Below are 23,483 nucleotides of genomic sequence, written 5' to 3' on the forward strand. Positions count from 1 at the left end.
TATTATAAGTTGCAAATATTTTGAGATTATCGTTGAAATGGTATATTATTTGTGCTGTAATTAAATCCCACTAGTGTATAACCCTTTTGTTTTACATGATGTTTAAAATAGAAAAAGTACATTATAATTGTAACTCATTAAGTATGCATTCCAATAGCACGGATAAAACAACTGCTTTGTTTCTACATAAATATTATGTTAATTATATGATAACGAGCCGACCCGCTGCGTATCATACGCCGCTATTTAGTTGTTTTTTTTCTACTTTTCAGTAATTTATAATTTGTGAATTCGACAGTACCAATGCTGCCATTGAAAATATTTGCTTAAAAACACTACCCCCCCCCCCCACGTGAAAGCAGCCTCCTCTTAGTTACCTCCTCTAAGTTTAAAATCGTTTAAAACTAAATTATCTGCCCCTAATAGCCGTCACCAAACCCGTCTCTGTGATTGTAAAATGTAAACAGAGTGAACACCGCTCACCAGATCATGTGGGGGTGGGGTGGGGGTGGTAGTGATAGTGATAGAGAGAAAGAGAGGGGACTGCAAGGAGGCGCTTGCAGCTTGTTTAAAACGTTTTTAAAACGTTTTTCTTAACTCAGCTTCGCGTTTGTTTGTTTGTTTGGATGTTTGTTGTTAAAATTGACATCGAAAATTAGCCCACTTCTGATTGCTCTAGAGACCTGAAATTTGGCATGCATTCTACTTTCGCCTAACAATTTCAGATGCAATCATAAAAACTAGCAATTAGTGACCGTAATTAGCTTAATTTAATTACGCCCCAAGGACCATAAAATTGAGGACATGATTTCTAAAGATACCGACAAGACTTGAGGCCTATTGACACAGTTACTTCGGCCCCAATCAATGTGAGCGCGCTGGCCGTGATCGTATAGTGGTTAGTACTTCGCGTTGTGGCCGCGACAACCCAGGTTCGAATCCTGGTCGCTCAAGATTTTTAGTCCGTGTATTTATAAACACTTTTTTAAAAACCTCGTTTTTCATGTGTAGCAACGGACTAAAAAGGAGAAAATAAAATACTTAAAAAAAAAACGTTTTAAAAAACCACGTTTTTCTTGTGGACTAAAAAGTAGAAAATAACTATTTACATACATTTGATGACAAAAAACGTGGGTCGGGCAGATGGGTCGGGAAATTTGATGGTGAACGTACCCACGTTTTTTGTCATCAAATGTATGTAAATAGTTATTTTCTACTTTTTAGTCCACAAGAAAAACGTGGTTTTTTAAAACGTTTTTTTTTAAGTATTTTTATTCTTAAATCAGCTTCGCGTTTGTTTGTTTGTTTGGATGTTTGTTGTTAAAATTGACATCGAAAATTAGCCCACTTCTGATTGCTCTAGAGACCTGAAATTTGGCATGCATTCTACTTTCGCCTAACAATTTCAGATGCAATCATAAAAACTAGCAATTAGTGACCGTAATTAGCTTAATTTAATTACGCCCCAAGGACCATAAAATTGAGGACATGATTTCTAAAGATACCGACAAGACTTGAGGCCTATTGACACAATTACTTCGACCCCAATCGATGTGAGCGCGCTGGCCGTGATCGTATAGTGGTTAGTACTTCGCGTTGTGGCCGCGACAACCCAGGTTCGAATCCTGGTCGCTCAAGATTTTTAGTCCGTGTATTTATAAACACTTTTTTAAAAACCACGTTTTTCATGTGTAGCAACGGACTAAAAAGGAGAAAATAAAATACTTAAAAAAAAACTTTTTAAAAAACCACGTTTTTCTTGTGGACTAAAAAGTAGAAAATAACTATTTACATACATTTGAGGACAAAAAACGTGGGTCGGGCAGATGGGTCGGGAAATTTGATGGTGAACGTACCCACGTTTTTTGTCATCAAATGTATGTAAATAGTTATTTTCTACTTTTTAGTCCACAAGAAAAACGTGGTTTTTTAAAAAGTTTTTTTTAAGTATTTTATTTTCTAACTGATCACAGAAGAGAATTATATATATAGATAGATATTATTTTTCTGTTAAATGGCATTGTATTTTAGCAAGTTTTGTTCTAATGTCAAATAAAGTAAACTATTATGACAAGTTAAATTTTTAAAAAGTTTGTGCATATTTAAAAAAAAAAAATTCACAGCAGAAATACTTTTTACAATTGTATACTTCAGGTACTGCTGCCCAAGTACAAGCGAGGAGGCTACATGTAGCCCACACAGTGAACAGCACTAGAGACCTGAGCTGCTGGGGGCTGGTAGCTAGTCTAAATGACAGCCATCTGACCGGTACCCCACTTGTCCCTGGTAAACTGGGCAAGGGAGAGAAGCAGAACATTACGACACTAAGATGTGAACACGCTGGGGAGATAAGCTGTGATTATCCAGATGGGAAGGGGAAGCTCGTGCTAGAGTTATCGGTCATTATGTGTAAGAAAATTGTAAATATACAATTAGCATTGTATAAAGTGTAAATCCAGAGACTTAGTTTGGTAATGGTATAGACGGCATGATGGATAACCCAATGGTATTTTAAAAACTAGTTAACGTGAAAACATCTTACCTTTTAATTATTTCTCATTAACTTAATGTTACAGATTTATGCATGTTGAAATAAGATACACATGGAAAATAACAATGGATATTATTTATTGAAAAATCTCTGTTGTCCGTCAATGAAGTTAACTACAAGCGCAGTTAGGTTTTCCGAGGACGGTAGTAATGTACCATTTTTGTGAATCTACTTTACACAGTAGAGTTTATTTGTAGAGTGTATCTGTTTCTGCAACGTCGGAATATTAAGAGATTGTACGGCCATCTGAATACTCGCATTTTATTTTCCTAATTCATTTCATGTATTAATTACAATTGGATAGACACGGGACTAATAATAAATACATACCTTGCTATATTTATTAATATTTTTTTTCTATTTATTATTATTACTAAACATTATACAATGTAATAAAAATCAAAACAAACTCCTGTAATAGTAAGCATTAACTGATTATATGAAAAATAATGGAATTAATTATTATTCTACTCATAACAAAGCAACAATAATTATATGACTAAAAATGCGGTAAGCTGATAGACCTACGATTGTAGATAGGCTTTTCCTTTGCAGAACAATATTAATATTATCAACGTTTAGATGAGAGCAGATGAGGCTCGATAGCAAGGGACAGCCAATCTTCTAGGAGAGACAACTCCAAAATCAAACTGCTGCCTTGTAGTTTGTTCTTTGTTGGACAAAGGCTATGGAAGCAAATCCAAAAAGAAAAGCAGGCTGAAATCGGAGTCAATGGCCTCAATGGCGCATAACCAGTTGACACGTATCCTTAATTGTGTTGGAGGGGTTCTCTTCCAACACTAAAATTATGAACGAAGAAGAAGAAGAAAGATCAACGTTTAGACATATTTCGTAACATTTGTATTATTAACTTTGGATATATTTTCCAAACACTATGTAGGTAATACCTTTCAACCGGCTTTTAGTCTGTTAAATGTGTATATATATTGCGAGTGGTTATATGATATATTATCAACGTTATTTACATTCTTTAACTGATAACAATCTAAGATAATTGTTCCTATTGTATTTTTGCTCTAAAGTGTTATCATGTGTTCATTTACGATTCCCAACACAGGCCCTCCACGCATATGCCCCAACACTGAAACTCAAAAAATAAACATCGGTGACAACGTTACATTCATCTTTTGTGTCTTCACCCCAACACCCAAAGTCGGCGTCCCACTGATGGTGTCTTACGAGGGGAAGTGGTATAAACAGGGTCATTGTGAGACCAGATTCTGTTTAGACTGGGACAACAGGACCATATTTGAGTACACTGTAACGCTCACGTTGATGGATGTGACGACGCGTGACTTGAGGCCGATCACCATCAAACTGGGATCAAACTACGACTACTACAATAATTATATCAATCATACGCTTGAGTCCATCAGTACTAGTAAGTTTGATGATATCAAGTTTTAAATAAAGTAACCTTGATTCAAGCGTGTTGGACATTTGTATTAGCTGCTTGTATTTTAAAATTATAGAGCACACACTGTCACTCTCAACCATTCACACACACACACACATTCACACTCAAACCCTTAAAGGTACACACACGTAAATTAATACACACTAACTCACATACTCACGTATTGACGCATACACTCAAAACGTACACATACGCACAAACACACAGACACAAAAAAATACACACACTTATTTATATACTAACAGGTATATATATATATATATATATATATATATATATATATATATATATATATATATGTATGTATATATGGCTGTATAGGTGTATATAAACTTAACATTTTAGCGATCGTATCTAATCTCAGTGCAATGATAGTTTTCCCATTTCACCAGATGAGACAAGGTTTTCTGACGTCCGTGTCCAACACGTTATTCTGATGAGTGTTGTTCCTTCTTCGATCCTGATAGTACTCACAGCAACCGTTCTCATAGTCTACAAACATAGAGGTAAATTAGCTACACGCTACAACTACCATTTATAGAATAATTAAAATAATTTTTTACTAAAATGTTAATAATATTGCATATATTTAGCTAATTAAAATAAAAATACAATGCACTTCATTTAAATGAATTCTTTGAACAGACACCGAACTATATAGGCCCTACTTTGTATTTTGAAAAAAATGGTATTCTTTATTTTTATTTTTTATAGACATTTATCTATCATACTATAGGATTATTAAATAACCAATAACGTCGTTATGTGTGGACACTATTGAACTTTTTTCTCCAAGACTTGTAATTTACTATTCATGGAGCAATTTTACAATTGTAAATTAAGTGATCTAGCATTGTATTTACTATATTACAACCATCCAAAGAAAATAATGTAGAAACATCGTGTTTGAAAGACTAATTAACGAGAACACTAAAATATGTTTACACGATTTCATATTTCTTATTTTAGGGGGTTCTGTTAAAACCCGAAATGAACCAACATCAACTAGGTAACTATTTAATATATTACCTACATTCATCACGCCAATATGTTAAGTGCATGCATACAATATAATATAGATGTCGATATTTGGGTATTTTTATTATCGACTACATAATGCTTCTTTTTATTTTTTTCAGTCTTCGAGGCTGGTCTTGGTACATGAGAGATCTACTAGATAAAAGTAGGATGTGTTGTGTTAAATATAATACAGAGCATTCTTTAAAAGAGTAATATATTTAACTGTAAATAAATACACGCACAAACACATATACATGTATATATATATATATATATATATATATATATATATATATATATATATATATATATATATATATATATATATATATATATATATATATATATATATATATATATATATATATATATATATATATATATATATATATATATATATATATATATATGTTACGGTCAAAGCCCGAAGTCGGCCAATCCTAGCATTTGCCAATTTGCCTCCCATAGGTCGGTCAAAGTCCGAAACTTTGCTTGATTTCGGCCTTTGGCCGGCCAGTCCGAGGACTGGCCATGGTGGACCGGCCAAAGTCTTAATTAGAAGATCATCTGGCTAGGGACGGCCGGCCAAAGACCGCATTAGAAGATCATGAGCAGATTTTTTTTTTTTTTTTATGCCGTAAGGATCATGAAATTAGGTCTTTATTGATTATTCATTAAAGTAAAGACAGAAACATTCAAATTTTTTATTGTACTATAGTCTCAATCTATTAATATCATCATTTGTTACAACAAGTTGAACTTTTATGGCATTTAGAATTACATAGCAGCGTGTTATTTTTACACTTGCAGTTATTTGTTGTGCACTTAGTTCTGCAATTGCAGCGAGTGTAGCCTTGGCCCCCAGTCAATGATTGTGAAGATGCGATGGTTCGTAGTGATTTTTCCTCAGTGCCAACTGACCACAATAAGAGCAGTTTTTCGTGAAGAATTGAAAACTCACTTCTAGCATACAGTTGTTTTAGAACACATTGTTCCGTTCCTAATTTGTAGAAACCGCCCTCGACGCTTATGATAACTGCAATCACGCTTCGGGGATCACCGTGACCTCTGTCAACATCTGGAAAACGGATGCGTACATTGTCACCCACTTCACCATCTTTAAATTTTGTATTTGATGTTTTAAGCATCTTAGCACCTTGAGTTTGCAAGCCAGTATGAGCTGCTGATCTGTGTTCCATGATGTCTTGTTTGTTGTGACACAATCTGCAGGTAATGTTCCCTCCGTACCCTTCGTCTGCTTCATTGGGTATTCAACAAATAGCATGGACATCGTTGCCACTGGATCCAAAAGAATGAGCTGCACTACAATGTTTTTCACAAACTACATAGAATCTGTTGGCCACATTATTGTCACGCAACTGGTCTGGACGTTCCGCCACGGCAGTAGATGTGTTAGCTGAGGATGTCGTTGCATTTATGGCAACCTCCATTTCTTGTTCAATGTTCTCAAGATCTTCCTCAGTAACTATTTTATCGAGAGCCCATAAATGGAAACTAACATGGATTTACATTTTTTTCTTTTGACAGCAATCTGCTATGTCTGTTTCATGGTCTGACGGCCCTTTTGATCCATGTCGCCTTGCATATAGAATGATATACAAAAAAGAGCTATATAATACGTTACTCTCAATGAAAACGCACCCATAATAATGAAAATGCGATTACAACTTAGTCTAGATAGAACATTGGCCAGGACATCCAGGCCAGTGCGCGCATCGGCCGGCCAATGTACACAATACGCTGTCAAGTTTAAGCGCTTCGGACTTTGGCCAGTACGTCCCGGCCAGTGCGCGCATTGGCCGGCCAATGTACGAAATACGATCTTGGTGCTAAGTTCTTCGGGCTTTGGCCAAGAGAGCCGGCCAATGCGCGCATTGGCCGGCCAATCCGCGCTTTTGCCGCACTTCGGGCTTTGACCGTAACATATATATCTAATATATAAAGCTCAGTTCTGTAACGTGTGGCAAAAAAGTTTGTCGTTGACAGTTCTATGGATTTAAGTGTTAGATTTTTTATCGTGCTCATAGTCTAAATTTACGAGTCAAAAAATTACCATTGAAAGTCTTTAAAAACAATTTTCATTCTATTTACTTAGAAGAATAATTTTCAATTATGAACGCGACATAAAATTTTTAAAAAGTGTATCGACGTTTATAAAATTTCTAAAATTGTGTCGGAAATGTATTGACTGCACAGTTACTTCCCTTTAATAAACAAAATTCTTAAGAAGAAAGAATTTACATTTTATTACTTTGTTTTTGGTGTAAAGAAAAAAAAAATTACATAATTAGCGGGGATTGATTAAGTGCAATGTCGTTAGGTATTTTTAACACTGCCTTTTATTTATTCTATACACTGAACATACTGTTCAATATTTTTTTTTTAAATCAATAACATTTAATAAGCCAGGTCCTACAAATCCTATATGTTTATTTCTTTCCATTTACGGATAAGCTTGGAGTATTATCATTTTTGTTCACTAAATTGAAACAGGCGCGTCCGCCGGCGCCCTTGCACGGTTCGATTTGGCACCCTGGGCTATCATGTGAGCGCTATGCTGCATAGTTTTGTTTTTAAGAGTGCGATAGACTATGGGTAAGAAAGTTTACTATAGTCTTTAAGTGAATCAAATCCGGGCGTCCTCCGGCAGCCCGACAGGGTGCTATTTGGCGCCCCGGGCCTTCCGGTGTACGCTATGGTATATACGTTCGCGTGAGTTCAAAAGACTATGAATAAGTTATGTACTATAGTCGTTTACTAAGTTCAATCAGGCGGTGACGTCATGGTGCGTCCTCTGGCGCCCAGACAGGGTGCTATTTGGGGTCCCGGGCCTCCCGTGTTCGGTTTCGCGCCTACGTTCATTAAAGTGAGTGCAAAAGACTCTGAATAAGTTGGGGTACTATAGTCGTTTATTAAGCTGAAACAGGCGATTCCGCCCCGGGCTAGACTCTGAGCACTGTGCGTTTATGTTCGCGTTAGTGTTTTCTTTGTGTTTAGGTTGGGTTTGCGTTAGTGGTTGCGTTTTGATTTGGTTCGTTTTTGTTCTTTCTTTTTTCGTTTTCGTTTGTGTTTTATTTTCTTTGCGTTTGTATTTGTGTTTGTGGTTGGTTTTGCGTTTGTATTTGGTTTGTTTTCGTTTGTTTTTTCGTTTGTGTTTTTTTCTTTGGGTTTGTGGTTGGTTTTGCATTTGGATTTGGTTTGTTTTCGTTTGCTTTTTCGTTTGTTTTTTTCTTTGTGTTCGTATTGGTGTTTGTGGTTGTGGTTGGGTTAGTTGTTAGGTTTTTGTTTTCGTTTGTATTTGTAATTGTGTTAGCGTTATGTTTGCGTTTTGTTGTTTTGGTTTTGGTTTGGGTGTGCAATGCCGGGTTTATGATGATTACTAAACACACAGGTAATGGTCTTTAACAGAAAGGTTTTTCACAGAAGCCAGAGCAGGGCCTGGCCGGGACGGCTAGTATATATATATATATATATATATATATATATATATATATATATATATATATATATATATATATATATATATATATATATATATATATATATATTTATATATAATATACATATATATATACATATATATATATATATATATATATATATATATATATATATATATATATATATATATATATATATATATATAGGCCTATATATAAAAACACACTGATCATCATCAACACACTCTGGTTATTATTGATTTGAATTCGACCATAATTCTTGGTATAGTCTGTGCATTGAAAAAAAAAACATATTTCTTACACTTCCCTGTAGGAAGCCTAGATGAGGAACACTTCTACCAGCCTGCCTCTCATGATCCCAGACCTAGAGATGTACCGTTGAACACTCGGAACCATCCAACGCAGATCGCTCAACAGTTGAATTCACACACCTACATATCACCGAATGATGACGTGTTCAACTCACAAACCTACCTAGCACCAAATGATGTGTTTAACTCACACACCTACACAGCACCGAATGATGACGTGTTCAACTCACAAACCTACCTAGCACCGAATGATGTGTTCAACTCACAAATCTACCTAGCACCAAATGATGTGTTTAACTCACACACCTACACAGCACCGAATGATGACGTGTTCAACTCACAAACCTACCTAGCACCAAATGATGTGTTTAACTCACACACATACGCAGCACTAAATAATGATGTACTTAACTCACAAAGCTACCTAATACCCAAGGATGTAGCTTTTATCTCATACACCTACTTGACACCTTACGAGAAGCCAAAAGATGAACTGTTTTACTCACACACTAATCTGCCAAACGTGGGCGCTCCGTCGGAAGTGTTTTATGAACACGTTATCTGAATATTCTGCCATGGGTCTAAATATTCTATGAACAAGTTATCTGAACATTCTGCCATGGGTCTAAACCTTTTATGAACATGTTATCTGAACATTTTGCCATGGCTCTAAACCTTCTATGAACACGTTAACTGAACATTCTGCCATGGGTCTAAACCTTCTATGAACACGTTAACTGAACATTATGCCAGGGGTCTAAACCTTCTATGAACACATTATTTGAACATTCTGACGTGGGTCTAAACCTTCTATGAACACGTTATCTGGACATTCTGCCATGGGTCTAAACCTTCTATGAACACGTTATTTGAACATTCTGCTATGGGTCTAAATCTTCTATGAACACGTTATGTGAACATTCTGCCATGGGTCTAAACCTTCAATGAACACGTTATCTGAACATTCTGACGTGGGTCTAAACCAAGAGAACAATCTATCACACACAACTGGCTCACGTAATTGTTTTGGTCAAGAGTCACAAACTTGATTATAAAGTTAAAAAAAAACAAACATGAAAAAATATGTTTTATGCTGTTCGCTTTATTGTGCATGCTATTTGGATAAACAATTTTTGTCGATAAATTCGACTCAAAGTAATTAAAACACGCTAATTTTAAGATATGACAAGATTGAGTGGTTTAGCACAATTCTTTTTTTTTTACGATACACACATGTGATTTTATTTAAAAAAGTATCTAAATTACAATATTTTAAAAAAAATGCAACAAGTGTTTATTTTTAATAATTTTAACACTTGCTTTTACAAATGTACATATTACAAAGAAGTCAATGTATTACTTAATTCAATCGATCATCTCCTAACCTAAGTTGTCGTGAGGAACCACATTTGATTTCTTTTATTATTTAGTGCTTGCAAGATAAGATTCTAATTTTTAAAAACAGTCATACCAAACTCGCTGTGTTTACTTAATTAGGAACTCTATTTTGTTTATTTGATGTGTTGCTACATAAACACAACATATCAAATTTTAACGCGTTACCGATTGGAAAATGTTAACACGATACAGCGTGGTAAAACATTAAAACAATAAAATGTAATGCATACAAAAAATTAATGATTATAAGATATCATCAATGTAATAAAGAAATATAAATATAATGTTTATTCTCTATGCATTGCCTTGACACGAAATAGCTTAATATTATGTTTGTTTTATTTCCTATCTGCTTTGTTATTTAATAAAGTCTACTGCTTTTGAAATATTTTTTGTTTTCATTTTGTGTTTTGATAATTAAGCTCTACGCATTTTTGTAGAAAGTTACATTAAATAGCCGAAACATTGATTTCTTTTTTAAAAAAGGAGTTTGGCATTGTCGGGATTGTGAAGCTAGTAATTGCTAAAAGGAAAATTCAAGAGTTCGAACCCTCTGTTCTGAAGATGTTTAATTTTCTGGGGACTCCAAACTAAACTTGCGAATTTAATAAAATAATTTTCCCTTATTTTTTTCCACTTTTTAGTCATTTGTTCGAAATGAAGTAGATACTAAATGGGCTACGCGTAAAACTATGTTGCGTTAAAATCAGTCCAGCAGCTTGTGATCTCTAAAATAGATTTAGCTACCCCAGTGGCGTAGCAAGATCGGGTGTAACCCAGTGCTGCACTTAATAGTATCTCCCCCCCCCCAGAAGTGTAGCAACCCTTCCAGGAGACAAACTTTCAACTTTACTTTCGATTTGCACCCCCCTCCCTTAAAACTTTAGATTTGCACATCTTAAAAGACTATATAACATTCGAATTAATCACTTAATTAAGTGGAATTATCATTTTTCTCTAAATGTCACCCCCCCCCCCCAGATACGCCTCTGAGCTGCCCATGTCAGACGATTGGACATGAAATCGACCAACCGTGAGCGAAGAATTCTTCCTCGACAGCCCTCTGATCAAACGATCGCTAGCATTTTTAAAAAATCTTTTCATCTCCCTTTGTTGTAATTTAAAAAAAATTTCTAATGACTACTGCTCTATTTAATTAGATTAACAATTCAAATATTTTGCATTGTCATTTACGACCTGCCCGTGTGTCAAATATTAGATCAATCTCTCACTCTCTCAAACACACACGCACACACACACCTGAAAAACAAAATCATGCAAGGCAATGTGAAAGTAATGGTACACAATATTTAAGCAACTTAAATACTTAAAGAAAAAAAAAATTGCATTAATTATTTGAAAGGGATTGGCGATATTTTCATTCTAATACAATCAAAATAATATACACTCATGAGTATAATAGAAATAAACATTGTTTTCAGTGTGTAATATATCCAATCTTCTTTGACGCCAATTCAAACATTCATTTCGCTTTCAGTGTCTAAAAGAAATATTATGGAAGATAAACATTAGAATAGTATTTAAACGTGTATTGTACATCTTGAGAGTCTAAGTCCATTTTCTATATGTTCTAATATATGAAATATTGAACACATGCGTATTATTTTAGTACCTTTAATGTCTTCTGGAGTCTTGTTATCAGTTGAGTTATTGAACTCGACGTGGTACTACAGTAAAAAAAAATATAACGAGAGCTAGATGAAATTTACATTCACTTTATAGACCTAGTACTACATACAAACATAGTGAGAGGGATAAAATCTACAATCTGTTTATACACCTGGTACTACGTAAAGAAAATGATATAGAGATTTAATTTCGATTCATTACACCGACGTTATAGGCTACTACGGAAAATGGTATAGACATTTTATCTTACATTCATTTTAGACCTACGATTGCTACAATGTACATTATATTTTATTTAACTAAATACTTGGTTTTAAATCTAAGGCATAAGTTTGTTCACTTTCATCATCCACAATGCCATAAGTCCAGTGTTTAAAGCATAACAAACATTAATCAGTCTAATAAACAAGGTTACCACGATGGAAAACGAGGTTTTGGATTGGCGATTTCTTGAAACATCTTAACGTATAATAACAAACTAAATGATGAATACAATATTTCTGACCTAGTTATGTTAGAATCAGTGTTTCTTCCGGGATAGGGGGCACTTGATATTTTCGGAAGGTGGTGGGGGGAAGAGGGGGTAGGACTAAAATGTTCTGGGGTGGGCGCTGGTAAAAGTATATTATGTCTATTTTAATTCCATTTCGTTCGAGGTTGCGGGTTGGGGATGAGGTAAACTTTCTTCGGGGAGAGGGATGGGCGTTGACGGAGATGCTTGGAGGAAATTATGGTTAGAATGGCGGAAAAAACAACTTATCAACCATTATTTAAGTAAGTCTTAGCAAACAAGGGGGGCTAATCTAGCACTAGCATCTAGCACAAGCACAATATTAAAGTTGTAAACATAATATCGTTACAGTAATGAAAGTTATCGAGCAAAACTCACACTAATTGGAGGAAATTATGGTTCCAATGGCGGAAAAAAAAACAACTTATCAACCATTATTTCTGTTTAGAAAGTCTTAGCAACCAAGAGGGGCTTATCTAGCACACTGCACAATATTAATGTCATAAACATAATATCATTAAGTAATGAACGTTATCGAGTCATACTCACTATTATGTTTTCTGACTCACGTACCATCTTCTGACCAGTGACAAGAGAGGGGGTCAAACGTCTGGGTGGTAAAGACATCATCCAACCCCACACCTGACAAACATCAGCATTACGTTTGAATGACATGAGTGATACACTAAACTACACAATACGTGTTTAGGAAAAACATGCTTCTTGGTGAGTTACTTTGTTTATTTTCAACTGAACTAAAATATTAACTGCACTGCAAATAGTGTATTGGTATATAAAAATCGAGTAAATACGACATATTTAGATAAGCGTAGCGCAAATGGAGCTGACGTTTGTTATTGTAAAAGAGGAATTAAAAAATAAGCTAGTAAACACATTTTTAAAAGGAAAGTAATCAGGCAGGGACGGCGTGGCCTAGCGGTGTAGAGCTAGAATGTCTGGAGTTCGAATCCGGCATCATGTTAGCAGAACGTCCTTGAGTCAAAATAACTCACGCTAGAGAAAAGAAAGTGCTTACATAGTGCTTACCACACCATCCCCTCACATGCTGATGTTTCTGAAACAGGTGACCTCTGCTTCATTAAACACATGTTTATTAGGCACAATTATTTTAAATGTAATATGTGATAGAATAATGAAGGAATACCTGCTTGTTCATGAAGCAATACAAGACAACAACTGAAATCCCCTGAGCAGCGTTACAAAGAGCAAACATGTACTGGAACACGGCCGTCGTGTTGCTAATGGCAAGATTTCCAAACAAGAAAGTGACACTAACTACTGAGGTTAGCACTAGGACCTGTCTAGCATCCGACCTGTGTGGACGAAATGTATGGTAAATATACAGAGATTCATTTTTTAGATGTGAAAAATAATTGTCTAAAATGAATAAATACACCACAATTCTAATGAATTGCGAAGTGTTGTATATGTATTTCAAGTATCTTAAATACTAATGTTTTAAGTTTCAAAAAAATGTAATTGCTTGTTTTAAGATAATATCAGAAAAAGAATTTAAAATTACTATTAATATAAAAATGTGTATAACTCATTAACATCATTTTAAAACTGAATGAAATAGACATAAGATAAATGTTACTTTAATTATTTTAATTAAGTTAATATAGAATCGTAATATAATAATTGTAATCTAACATGTAATACACATTAAATTACTTTGTTTTCATCTCTAGCGCTGCATCCATTATCCCTTGAGAATTTCTTACAAGTCTCATAACATTCAGTGTAATTGTGAAGGTTGCCTGTTTAAAAAAAAAAAACAGTAAATGTATTTGAATTCATAAATACGTTAACATTAGATCAACTCATAATTTATATTTGTACTGTATCTACAGATTGTGTAGTTGTGTGGCGTTGTGTGAGTATATAATAGAAACTATCTCTATTTGGTGATCGAGTACTATGTAGAAGCTTAGAAAACAAAGCATAATACACGTTACCAAGGTAACCAGAATCGCCTGAGCAGCAAAAGCTTGGATGGCGCCATTTGAGCTAGTCAGCCAACATCTAAAGACACAAACACACATCTATCAGGTTATACTAGTTAAGAGGAATATAGATACATAATATGGTATACAAAGGTTGGTGTTCCATTCTGATGGCCTGGGTTATAATTTTTCAATGCCAGTGTCTTATTATTAAGGTGGTGTGGCCAAGCGGTAGAGTACAAGACAGCTAACACAAAAGTATCGAGTTCAAATCCGAGTTCATGTTAATAGAACCTGCGTTCACCTCACGTTTGGGAAAGATTTATGTTGTTGTATTTTGTATGGTTGTAAAGGCATATTATTAAAGCTGGTCTAATATGTATGGCCACCACTCACAAAATGTATGTAGGCGTAACTGTTTGAATGAATTATATGCAAACAATGTTGACCGTACATAGAGCATTCGTTTAACGAGGGCATAGACACGGATGGACACGCCTTTACTCGTTATTACTACTGATCTGTAATTAAATACAGTAAGCGTGTAATTATTATCTGGCAAAATGAACCACATGCATTGGACATTATAAAACGATATTTCATTCAGACTCCTAGGAATCTTATTCAAAGATCACATAACCGATGAAGAAGTCCTGGATATTATTAATGGAGCGGTTTATTCCCTTTTAAAGTCTACTAAGCATAATTTAAAAAAAAAAACAACATTGAGCTGGTATGGGCAAACCACACGATCAAACACAATATATACATTTTATTGAAAAAGGGGAAGACAAAAATATCATTTGATACATTACATCAAGAATTTAACGTGGCTGGCCATCTAAAAACTAATCAGACAGACAGAGAACAAATATGGTTGACGTAGAATTATAAGTCGTGGTGTCCCAACGACCCTATTAAGGTTAAACTATCATGCTAATGAAAGACAATTAAAATATATTTTATACCCGGGACTTTTAAAATCATAAATAAAATCAACATTTGGACAACTCTATATAGACTTACACATCCGTGTTGCCGTATCCTATAGTTATGGTGGCTGCTAGTGATATAACAACAATAACAAACGGCACACCTGCGAAATACATGTGATTATGTTGTTTTTTTTTAAAGTAAACTTTATTTATAGCACATGAAGTTGACTTATTGACTTAATGAAAAAATTATTAATTGGTGGTACACAATACAACAAAGCAAATATTTAATTCCTTCTATAACCACATGCAAATAAAACATAATAAAGTAAAATATGTCAATTATTTACAATTTTAGATTATTTTTTTGGCGTTAGGCAGTTTTAATGTTAATATAATGTCTGAGATATTACGTTTGTGTTGTATGTTGTAAAATTATCAACAATAAAAATTACCAATTATGTCAAATACCTTATTAAATATTATAATGTTAACAAATACGTAATGGGTCGAAGGTATCATATTTAATATTGAAATTTAGAAAATAACGTGTGAAATAAGATATAAACTTACCAAAGACAGCAGACAGTAAATATGTGAGTACCATCTTTGATGATGGTGCAGTGACTGTCCTGTACAACATGACAGCTTGTGCCAACATGATAACCATCACTGTCAGAAAGATGTAGTGGAGGACAGCAGCAATGCAAGCACAGCCAACCTGACAAACATCATACATAAAACATCGATAGTAAAATATGTGTTACATACATAGCTTTGTATTGACAGATAATTTTTTAGCGTCAATGTAAAAATGGGTACAGATTATAGCACTATAGTCTACTCTTGGTGTTGGAAAAAAAATGATACTAGTAATATATGTTTTAATTAAATAGCTGTATTGATAGATTGTTTTTAATGTCAATGCAGACAGGTACAGATTATAGTCCTATAGCCTATTCTTGACGTAGGAAAAACTATCCCCAAAGATATATGTTTTACTTACATAGATGTAAAGATTATCGTCCTATAGGGCTGGTAAGTAGGTCACCAACCAATTCTATGGTTCATGCATGTTTTATTGAGCTGTAGAACTGGTTGGTGACCTACTTACCAGCCCTATAGCCTACTCTTGGCGTTGGAAAAACTATCCTATTACTGCTATTTCTGTAACGACGCGTGCATCTAATCTTTGCATACATTTTTACATAGGGTATTTCGGTAAAAAAAATTAAACGAATTCATTTGGTTGATAACGTACTTGATTGACTGTTGCATGGACACCAGCCAAGAACAAAATATATCCAATAGCTAGGCTTGAGGTAAGACAGAGCTGCAATATAGACATCTCGCTTTTGATGGTACTGTAAACAGACGTTGATATTCATTATTTTAAGTTTGTGTAATTAACATATAATATATATATATATATATATATATATATATATATATATATATATATATATATATATATATATATATATATATATATATATATATATATATATATTTATATATATTTAATATTCTTGTTCGGCATTCGTTGCAAATAAAAATAATTTATACACAATTGAGTTTTACGAAACAAATAAGCAAAATACTCGATACAAATTACTAAATATGTTAAAATTTTAGATATACTGTCTACGTTAATGCTACTTATACATAAATATCGTCAGACCTGAATAGTTTACAGTAAACACATGTTGAGAAAGCGAGACAAATTATAGAGAACACTCCGCCCACAATGGATACATGGGCTAGCTTGGTACTCTGAAATATTGTTAAAATATACGTTTTTTCTATAGGACAAAACGGTCATTACACAAACACACACACACACACACACATATATATATATATATATATATATATATATATATATATATATATATATATATATATATATATATATTCATTTTACAATTTAAAAATTTCTATAATAAATGAGAAAAACTAATATAAAATGTTAAAATGTGAACTATTTTTATTTTACCGACGTTCTGCGCCCCCTGATCAGTACAGCAAACACGGTCAGGTGATTGCAACTACAGTTCGTGTGAGTTGCGTTCGTTCCTAGGACAGTACACCCAGCAGTCGACCAAACGCTGCAAAGTATTCAGTGTCTTTTTTTAAAATTTACGAGATAACAAATCAGTTTTAAAGAATGAGAGTTTTGTTGTATAATCTGTTAATAATTAAACCACAAATGTTTAGTAATTTGCTATCATATTGTAAGCGTGACCCACGGTTGTGTAATTAACGTTAATATTAATACTCAAGTTTTGAGTAATTTCCGTTGACCGGAAGTAGTTAATACGCAGTAAAAAGAAAATGTTTACCTTGTAACATTCAACATAGTTTAAAGAGGTAAAAAAAATAATTACCTTCTTGTCGAATCCAAAAAGGCACACAAAGGAATAAAGATATCTTTCTTCTATAAATATAATGGATGTTAAATTTAGTTGTAATTACATAATTTATTAATAGTCAGGTTTTAAAATGCTTTACACCAATTAAAAATATTAAATTCGGCTAGAATTTGAGGCACTTTTTACTTTCTCGTATATACGGAGTATAGAGAAAGTCTTGTAATCGTGCAAAAAAAATCGAGATTTTTGGAAATCTCGACGTTTTACACCTCACTGATACGGAAAAACATAATTTTGCAATCTTGTCCGTATGTCTGTGTGTATGTGTGTGTGTATGTCTGTGTGTCTGTAAACACGATAACTTGAGTACTGTTACAGCTAGGTTAATGAATATTCATATATAAGTATTTTATCAAAATTGTAGATCCGTATCAATTTTTGAGCCATTTCCAATAACCGGAAGTGGTAGTTTTTTTACTTTGAATTTTTCAAAAGCCTATAACTTGAGTACTGTTTCAGATAGATAAATAAAATTTCACATGTAAGTAAAAGATCTAATTATCTACCTTCTATTAAATTTTGAGTAATTTCCGTTGACCGGAAGTAGTAATTTACGCTATTTTCGATTTCTCAAAAAACTAATGTAAATTTTTAAAGTACTAATAATATTGCGCACTATTATGAACATTTTATTTGGCGTTCACTTGGTGTGCAATTCTTTTTTCTACGAGATTTCATTCTATATTAAAAAAACTTTAAGTATTTAAAGTGGAGTTCCCATCCCCTTTTGTTTTATATAAGAATATTCGAGAAAGTTTAGGGGAGATTACTTCCGGTTTTTCTTTTTAAATGATTAATAGAGAAATAGACGGTAAATTGTTCTGACTACTGTGTTAGCCGCTAAATGCGGAAGTTAATTAAAATGAAGTGGTAAAACGATATTTTCCTACTTTGTTTTGTATGTTGAGTTTTGGATTTTTTAAAATAAACAAAAGGTCATGTTTAACGTACGCTTTTACCAAATTCAGCACGCAACTAGTGAGAGGTTTATCGACTACAATATTCATACCGAAATGTAGAGTCTAAATGGTTTTAAAATACATACCTGTTGCGTTTTAAATGTGAGCCTGATTGGATGGATTAAGCCGACGTTGGTGTTCAGGTTAAATGAGATGATATCTGAAGATATTGATGTTGTGCCCTCGTCTACACCTGCACTGTAGTGTATGTGATTATTATGTAAACTTTGATTTTTATCAAAACTTACATGTATGAAATATTTTAAAGAAAAGAAGTATTCCATAGAGAAGAAGAATTGTCTTACCTGATATCGTTAGAGAGTTTGATTTTAAATTTATTTGACACATTTTTGTAAACGATAACTGAATAAATGAGGTTATCTGAAATATAAATTGAAGTGGACATCACTATAATAAATACAATTATAATAATGTGTAGTTTTTTTTTTAAGTTTAACTGTATACAGTCTTTTATGTAAGATAATGGTATGTGCATTAAACAATATAAATATAAAAATGAACTGATCAGTTTGTAATATAACCAACTATTTAGATCCACGCATTAAACGCGAGGACACACGATATATATATATATATATATATATATATATATATATGTATAATGTAAATGTACATATATATACCTACATATATACATACATACACGTATACACATATATACATGTATATAAAAAGTAATATTGAGGTTACCAGGCATTCCTGTTGTGTTAAGGAAGATTTGGTTCCTGGATTTATCTGCACTACCGTCTGTGCTACTAGTATCATTTGTAGCAAAATTGATAGCTCCAGTAGCGTTTCCTATACTGACAACTGAATGAATGGATTTTTAGTATTAACGTCTACGTAACGAATGCATGTGCAGACACGCTTTTTTATATAATGAAAAGCAATTTTCTAAAGAAAATTATGATGTTACTATATTTTACTTAATACTCAAAATTGGAAACAATTGATAAATTATTTCTATGAAGTTTGCCGTATATATTTGTTTATAAGCGTTGGATAAAAGAAAAAAGGTAGAATATAGGCCTATATAATTATGTATAGGCCTATATGTATATGTTACGGTCAAAGTCCAAAGTGCGGCCAAAGCACGCATTGGCCGGCTCTCTTAGCCAAAGACCGAAGAGCTTATCACTGAGAGCATATTTCATACATTGGCCGGCCAATGCGCTCACTGGCCGGGATGTTCTGGTCAATGTCCTATTTAGACTAAGCTGTGATCGCGTTTTCATTATTCTGGGTGCGTTTCGCTGTGAGTAACGTATTGTTTAGCTCTTGTTTGTATAGCCTTCTATATGCAATGCGATATGGATGAAAAGGGCCGTCAGACCATGAGACAGACATACCAGATGGCTGCCAAAATATTTCCGAACTAGCGAACAAATGGCCTGAACGTAAACTAGTTCACGGAAAACCAAGACATAGCCATAGGTTCAGAAGAACGTGCTAACCAAGATGTTCAAAATATGATGATGACATGGATGCAGACAAATAAATCAGCTCAATGGGCTGAGAGTCTCAAATTCATTTACGTACGAAGCCTTGTTTGATGCAAAGCAAAAGTGGGACTTAGCACTTCAAATCTACCAAGAAAGTCTCTCAATAATTTAGTTACTGAGGAAAATCTTGAGAACATTGAACAAGATATGGAGGTTGCCTTAAATGCAACGACATCCACAGCTAACACATCTGCTGCCATGGCGCAACGTCCAGACCAGTTGTATGACAATAATAAGGCCAACAGACTGTATAGTTTGTGAAAAAGATTGTATTGCAGCCCATTCTTGTGGAACCTTTTGCAACCATGTCAATGTAATATGCGAAATAGCTAATGAAGCAGACGAAGGCTATGGAGGGAACATTAGTAAATTACTTGCAGATTATGTTATAATAAACGAGAAATCATGAACAACAGGTCAGCAGCTCATACCAGCTTGCAAACTCAAGGTACCAAGACACTAAACAAATCAGATACAAATTTTAAACAAGCTGAAGTGGGAGCTAATGTTCGCATCTGTATAACAGATGTTGACAGATGTCGCGGTGATCCCCGCATCGTCATTGCAGTTGTCATGAGTTTCGAGTACAAAAAAATTATTTAAATGTTTATTTCATTTACTTAAATTAATAAACAATAAAGACTTGATTTCATGATCCTTACGGTATTAAAAAAAAATCTGCTGAATATCTTCTAATTCGGACTTTGGCCGGTCCAACATGGCTAGTCCGCGGATAGGCCGGCCAAAGACCGAAATCAAATAAAGTTTCGAACTTTGACCGGTTAATGGGAGGCATTATTGGCAAATGCGCGCATTGGCCGACTTCGGGCTTTGACCGTAACATATATATATATATATATATATATATATATATATATATATATATATATATATATATATATATATAATAGTATATATATATATATATATATATATATATATATATATATATATATATTTATTTATTTATTTATATATATATATATATATATATATATATATATATATATATATATATATATATATATATATATATATATATATATATATATATACATTTAATTGCAGTACAATTAATATTCAATCATTTAGTGAAATGTCAATGTTCCAATAATTGAACTGCATATCAACATATTTTCTGTTGATAAAAAAATAACGCAGATCTTACAGTTTTCATGATGAAATGTAGTTTATCATGATACCAATTTTCTGCACCTACCTATATTATGCCTAGATAAATTTATATCAGTAGCTGTGTGCACGACCTTGTTGATAATGTTATCTAGAGCTGTTACCATCACACTCCCCTTATCATCCCCAGTACTGTTTGTTACAGCGTCTGTCCACACCTGGTCATTGACTGACAGCAAATTGTTTGTGACGTGTAATATTGTCTGTGAAGAAATATCCATTAATTGCTAAAAAAATACATTTAAAAAAAAGAGAAACAAAATAAAAACATAATGTGAATACATCACAAGTCAAAATTATTATTAAACTTGTTGGGTATCACAACCAGTTTCCATAAAAACGTACATCTACATATCATCTTCCATGTTAATGTATTAAACCCATTATTATAAAGTATTTAGGGAATAAACGCTGAAGTTTAATTTATGACATATACATCAGTATAAAAAACGAAATCTTTGTTTAATTACTATTACATAACTATTTAAGCTCAGTCATTTTTAAAAATCAATTTTTAAATACGTAATTTAAAAAAATAATTAACCGGGAGTGATCTCCCCTAAACTTTCTAAATGTATACGAACCTTGAAAACTTCATTACTAATATTGTAATTTTTATTTTCCGCTGAATTTTTCCCCACGTCGTTAAAAAAGTTGACAATGTTGTTAATTTCTCTAGATGAAGTTGAACTGGAACTTTGTAAAGTTTCAAGCATCAATCTTGTAATTTCGTCCTTATTGCTGCTCATATTTGTATTGTCAAACAACTATAAAATGTACAAATAAAAAAGGACAATTAAAATTATGAACATGTTTTAGCATTCGATTTAATAAAGGACCGAGAACTAGCCGACAAGGGACTTAACTCGCTAATAAACAAAGGGATACACATGTCGGTCAGTAGAGCAGGTGATATAGATTGTATTAATAATCAAGACTTTAGTAAACAAGGCGAGGCATCGTCCTCTTCTGTCCAGTCAGGTACTCGTTGCTGCTACAAGGCGGCAAGGACATTCGACGAATTTATACACAGACAAATGACTTGATTCCTTCAAATTAATGTCCGAAAACCCTACCAAAACATCGCTGATGCCATTTCAGTATTATTCCCATCAGCATCGGATATGTAGTCAATGATTGTCTAATTAACGTATCTTAACAATTCTAAAAAACAGCACAAGAGTGTGTTTTTTGGTTTATAATTTTATCCAATTTAACTATATATCCATTTGTATATAGAGTTTATACAAAAATACATATATATTTCATTGTTTCATTACAAATGTGTACTCTCTAATGTATGTTAATACGTTAATGTAACCTACCAGTAGTTTGTTTAAAATAAAATTAAAATAATGTATTTTGAAATGTAATTGTTTTACAGAAGTAAAATTCTGAATAAGATTTAGAAATCAAATAACATTTCTAGTTCTAACTGATTTTTGTGTTTTCTTTTTTCCGCTTTATTAGCCTAAACTTTTTAGCAAATATATCATAAAAAGACTTTTACCTGGCTAATAGCTTGTTCAAACTGAGCACTGGTACAGTTGTTGAATTCTTCCCACTCACTATTATTACAGTACTTAAGCACAGTACCTAGATAATAAATAAAAATAACACGTACTAACAAAACATAAACATATATATATATATATATATATATATATATATATATATATATATATATATATATATATATATATATATATATATATATATGCTGACCCACGGCGTATCATACGCCGCTATTTAGTTGTTTTATTTTCTACTTTTTAGTACTACATAGTTAGTGAATTCGACATTTCCCTACCTTCCACCCCATCCCCCCCCTCCCCCCCCCCCCCCGTGAATGTAGCCGTTTACGGACGACAATGAAACGATCAAGCATAACTTGTTATTACTCTCCTTGGTTTCAAATCGTTTAAAAGCTAAATTATCTGCCCCTAATAGCCGGCTCTACAATTGTAAACATTCGGAGTGAACCTTAGCTCACCAGAATGGTGGTGGAGTTGTAGCTATATGCCTAGACCCGTAGCATACACCGTCATCTAGTTGTTTTATTTTCTGCTTATCAGCAATTTATAATTTGTGAATTCGACACTACCCCATCCCCCT

At 33.4% G+C, this 23,483-nt stretch overlaps 1 protein-coding gene and 1 long non-coding RNA gene across 2 annotated transcripts; both read left to right on the forward strand.

The window, feature by feature from the left end:
• Window positions 1-3,794: 3,794 nt before the first annotated feature.
• Window positions 3,795-4,998, forward strand: LOC131947946 (uncharacterized). The gene is made up of 3 exons (XR_009387942.1): window positions 3,795-3,953; window positions 4,382-4,495; window positions 4,959-4,998. It is a non-coding gene; the product is annotated as an uncharacterized LOC131947946 (long non-coding RNA).
• A 134-nt stretch (window positions 4,999-5,132) lies between these two features.
• On the forward strand, window positions 5,133-10,541 carry LOC131947943 (uncharacterized). The gene is made up of 2 exons (XM_059309355.1): window positions 5,133-5,172; window positions 8,805-10,541. Exons 1-2 carry the CDS (start codon window positions 5,151-5,153, stop codon window positions 9,365-9,367), a joined length of 585 nt encoding a protein of 194 aa, XP_059165338.1. The 5' UTR covers window positions 5,133-5,150; the 3' UTR covers window positions 9,368-10,541.
• Window positions 10,542-23,483: the final 12,942 nt, after the last annotated feature.

This window comes from Physella acuta, unplaced genomic scaffold, assembly GCF_028476545.2.
Source record: "Physella acuta isolate Inbredline_101_S28 unplaced genomic scaffold, ASM2847654v3 ptg000616l, whole genome shotgun sequence".
Taxonomy (NCBI): domain Eukaryota; kingdom Metazoa; phylum Mollusca; class Gastropoda; family Physidae; genus Physella; species Physella acuta.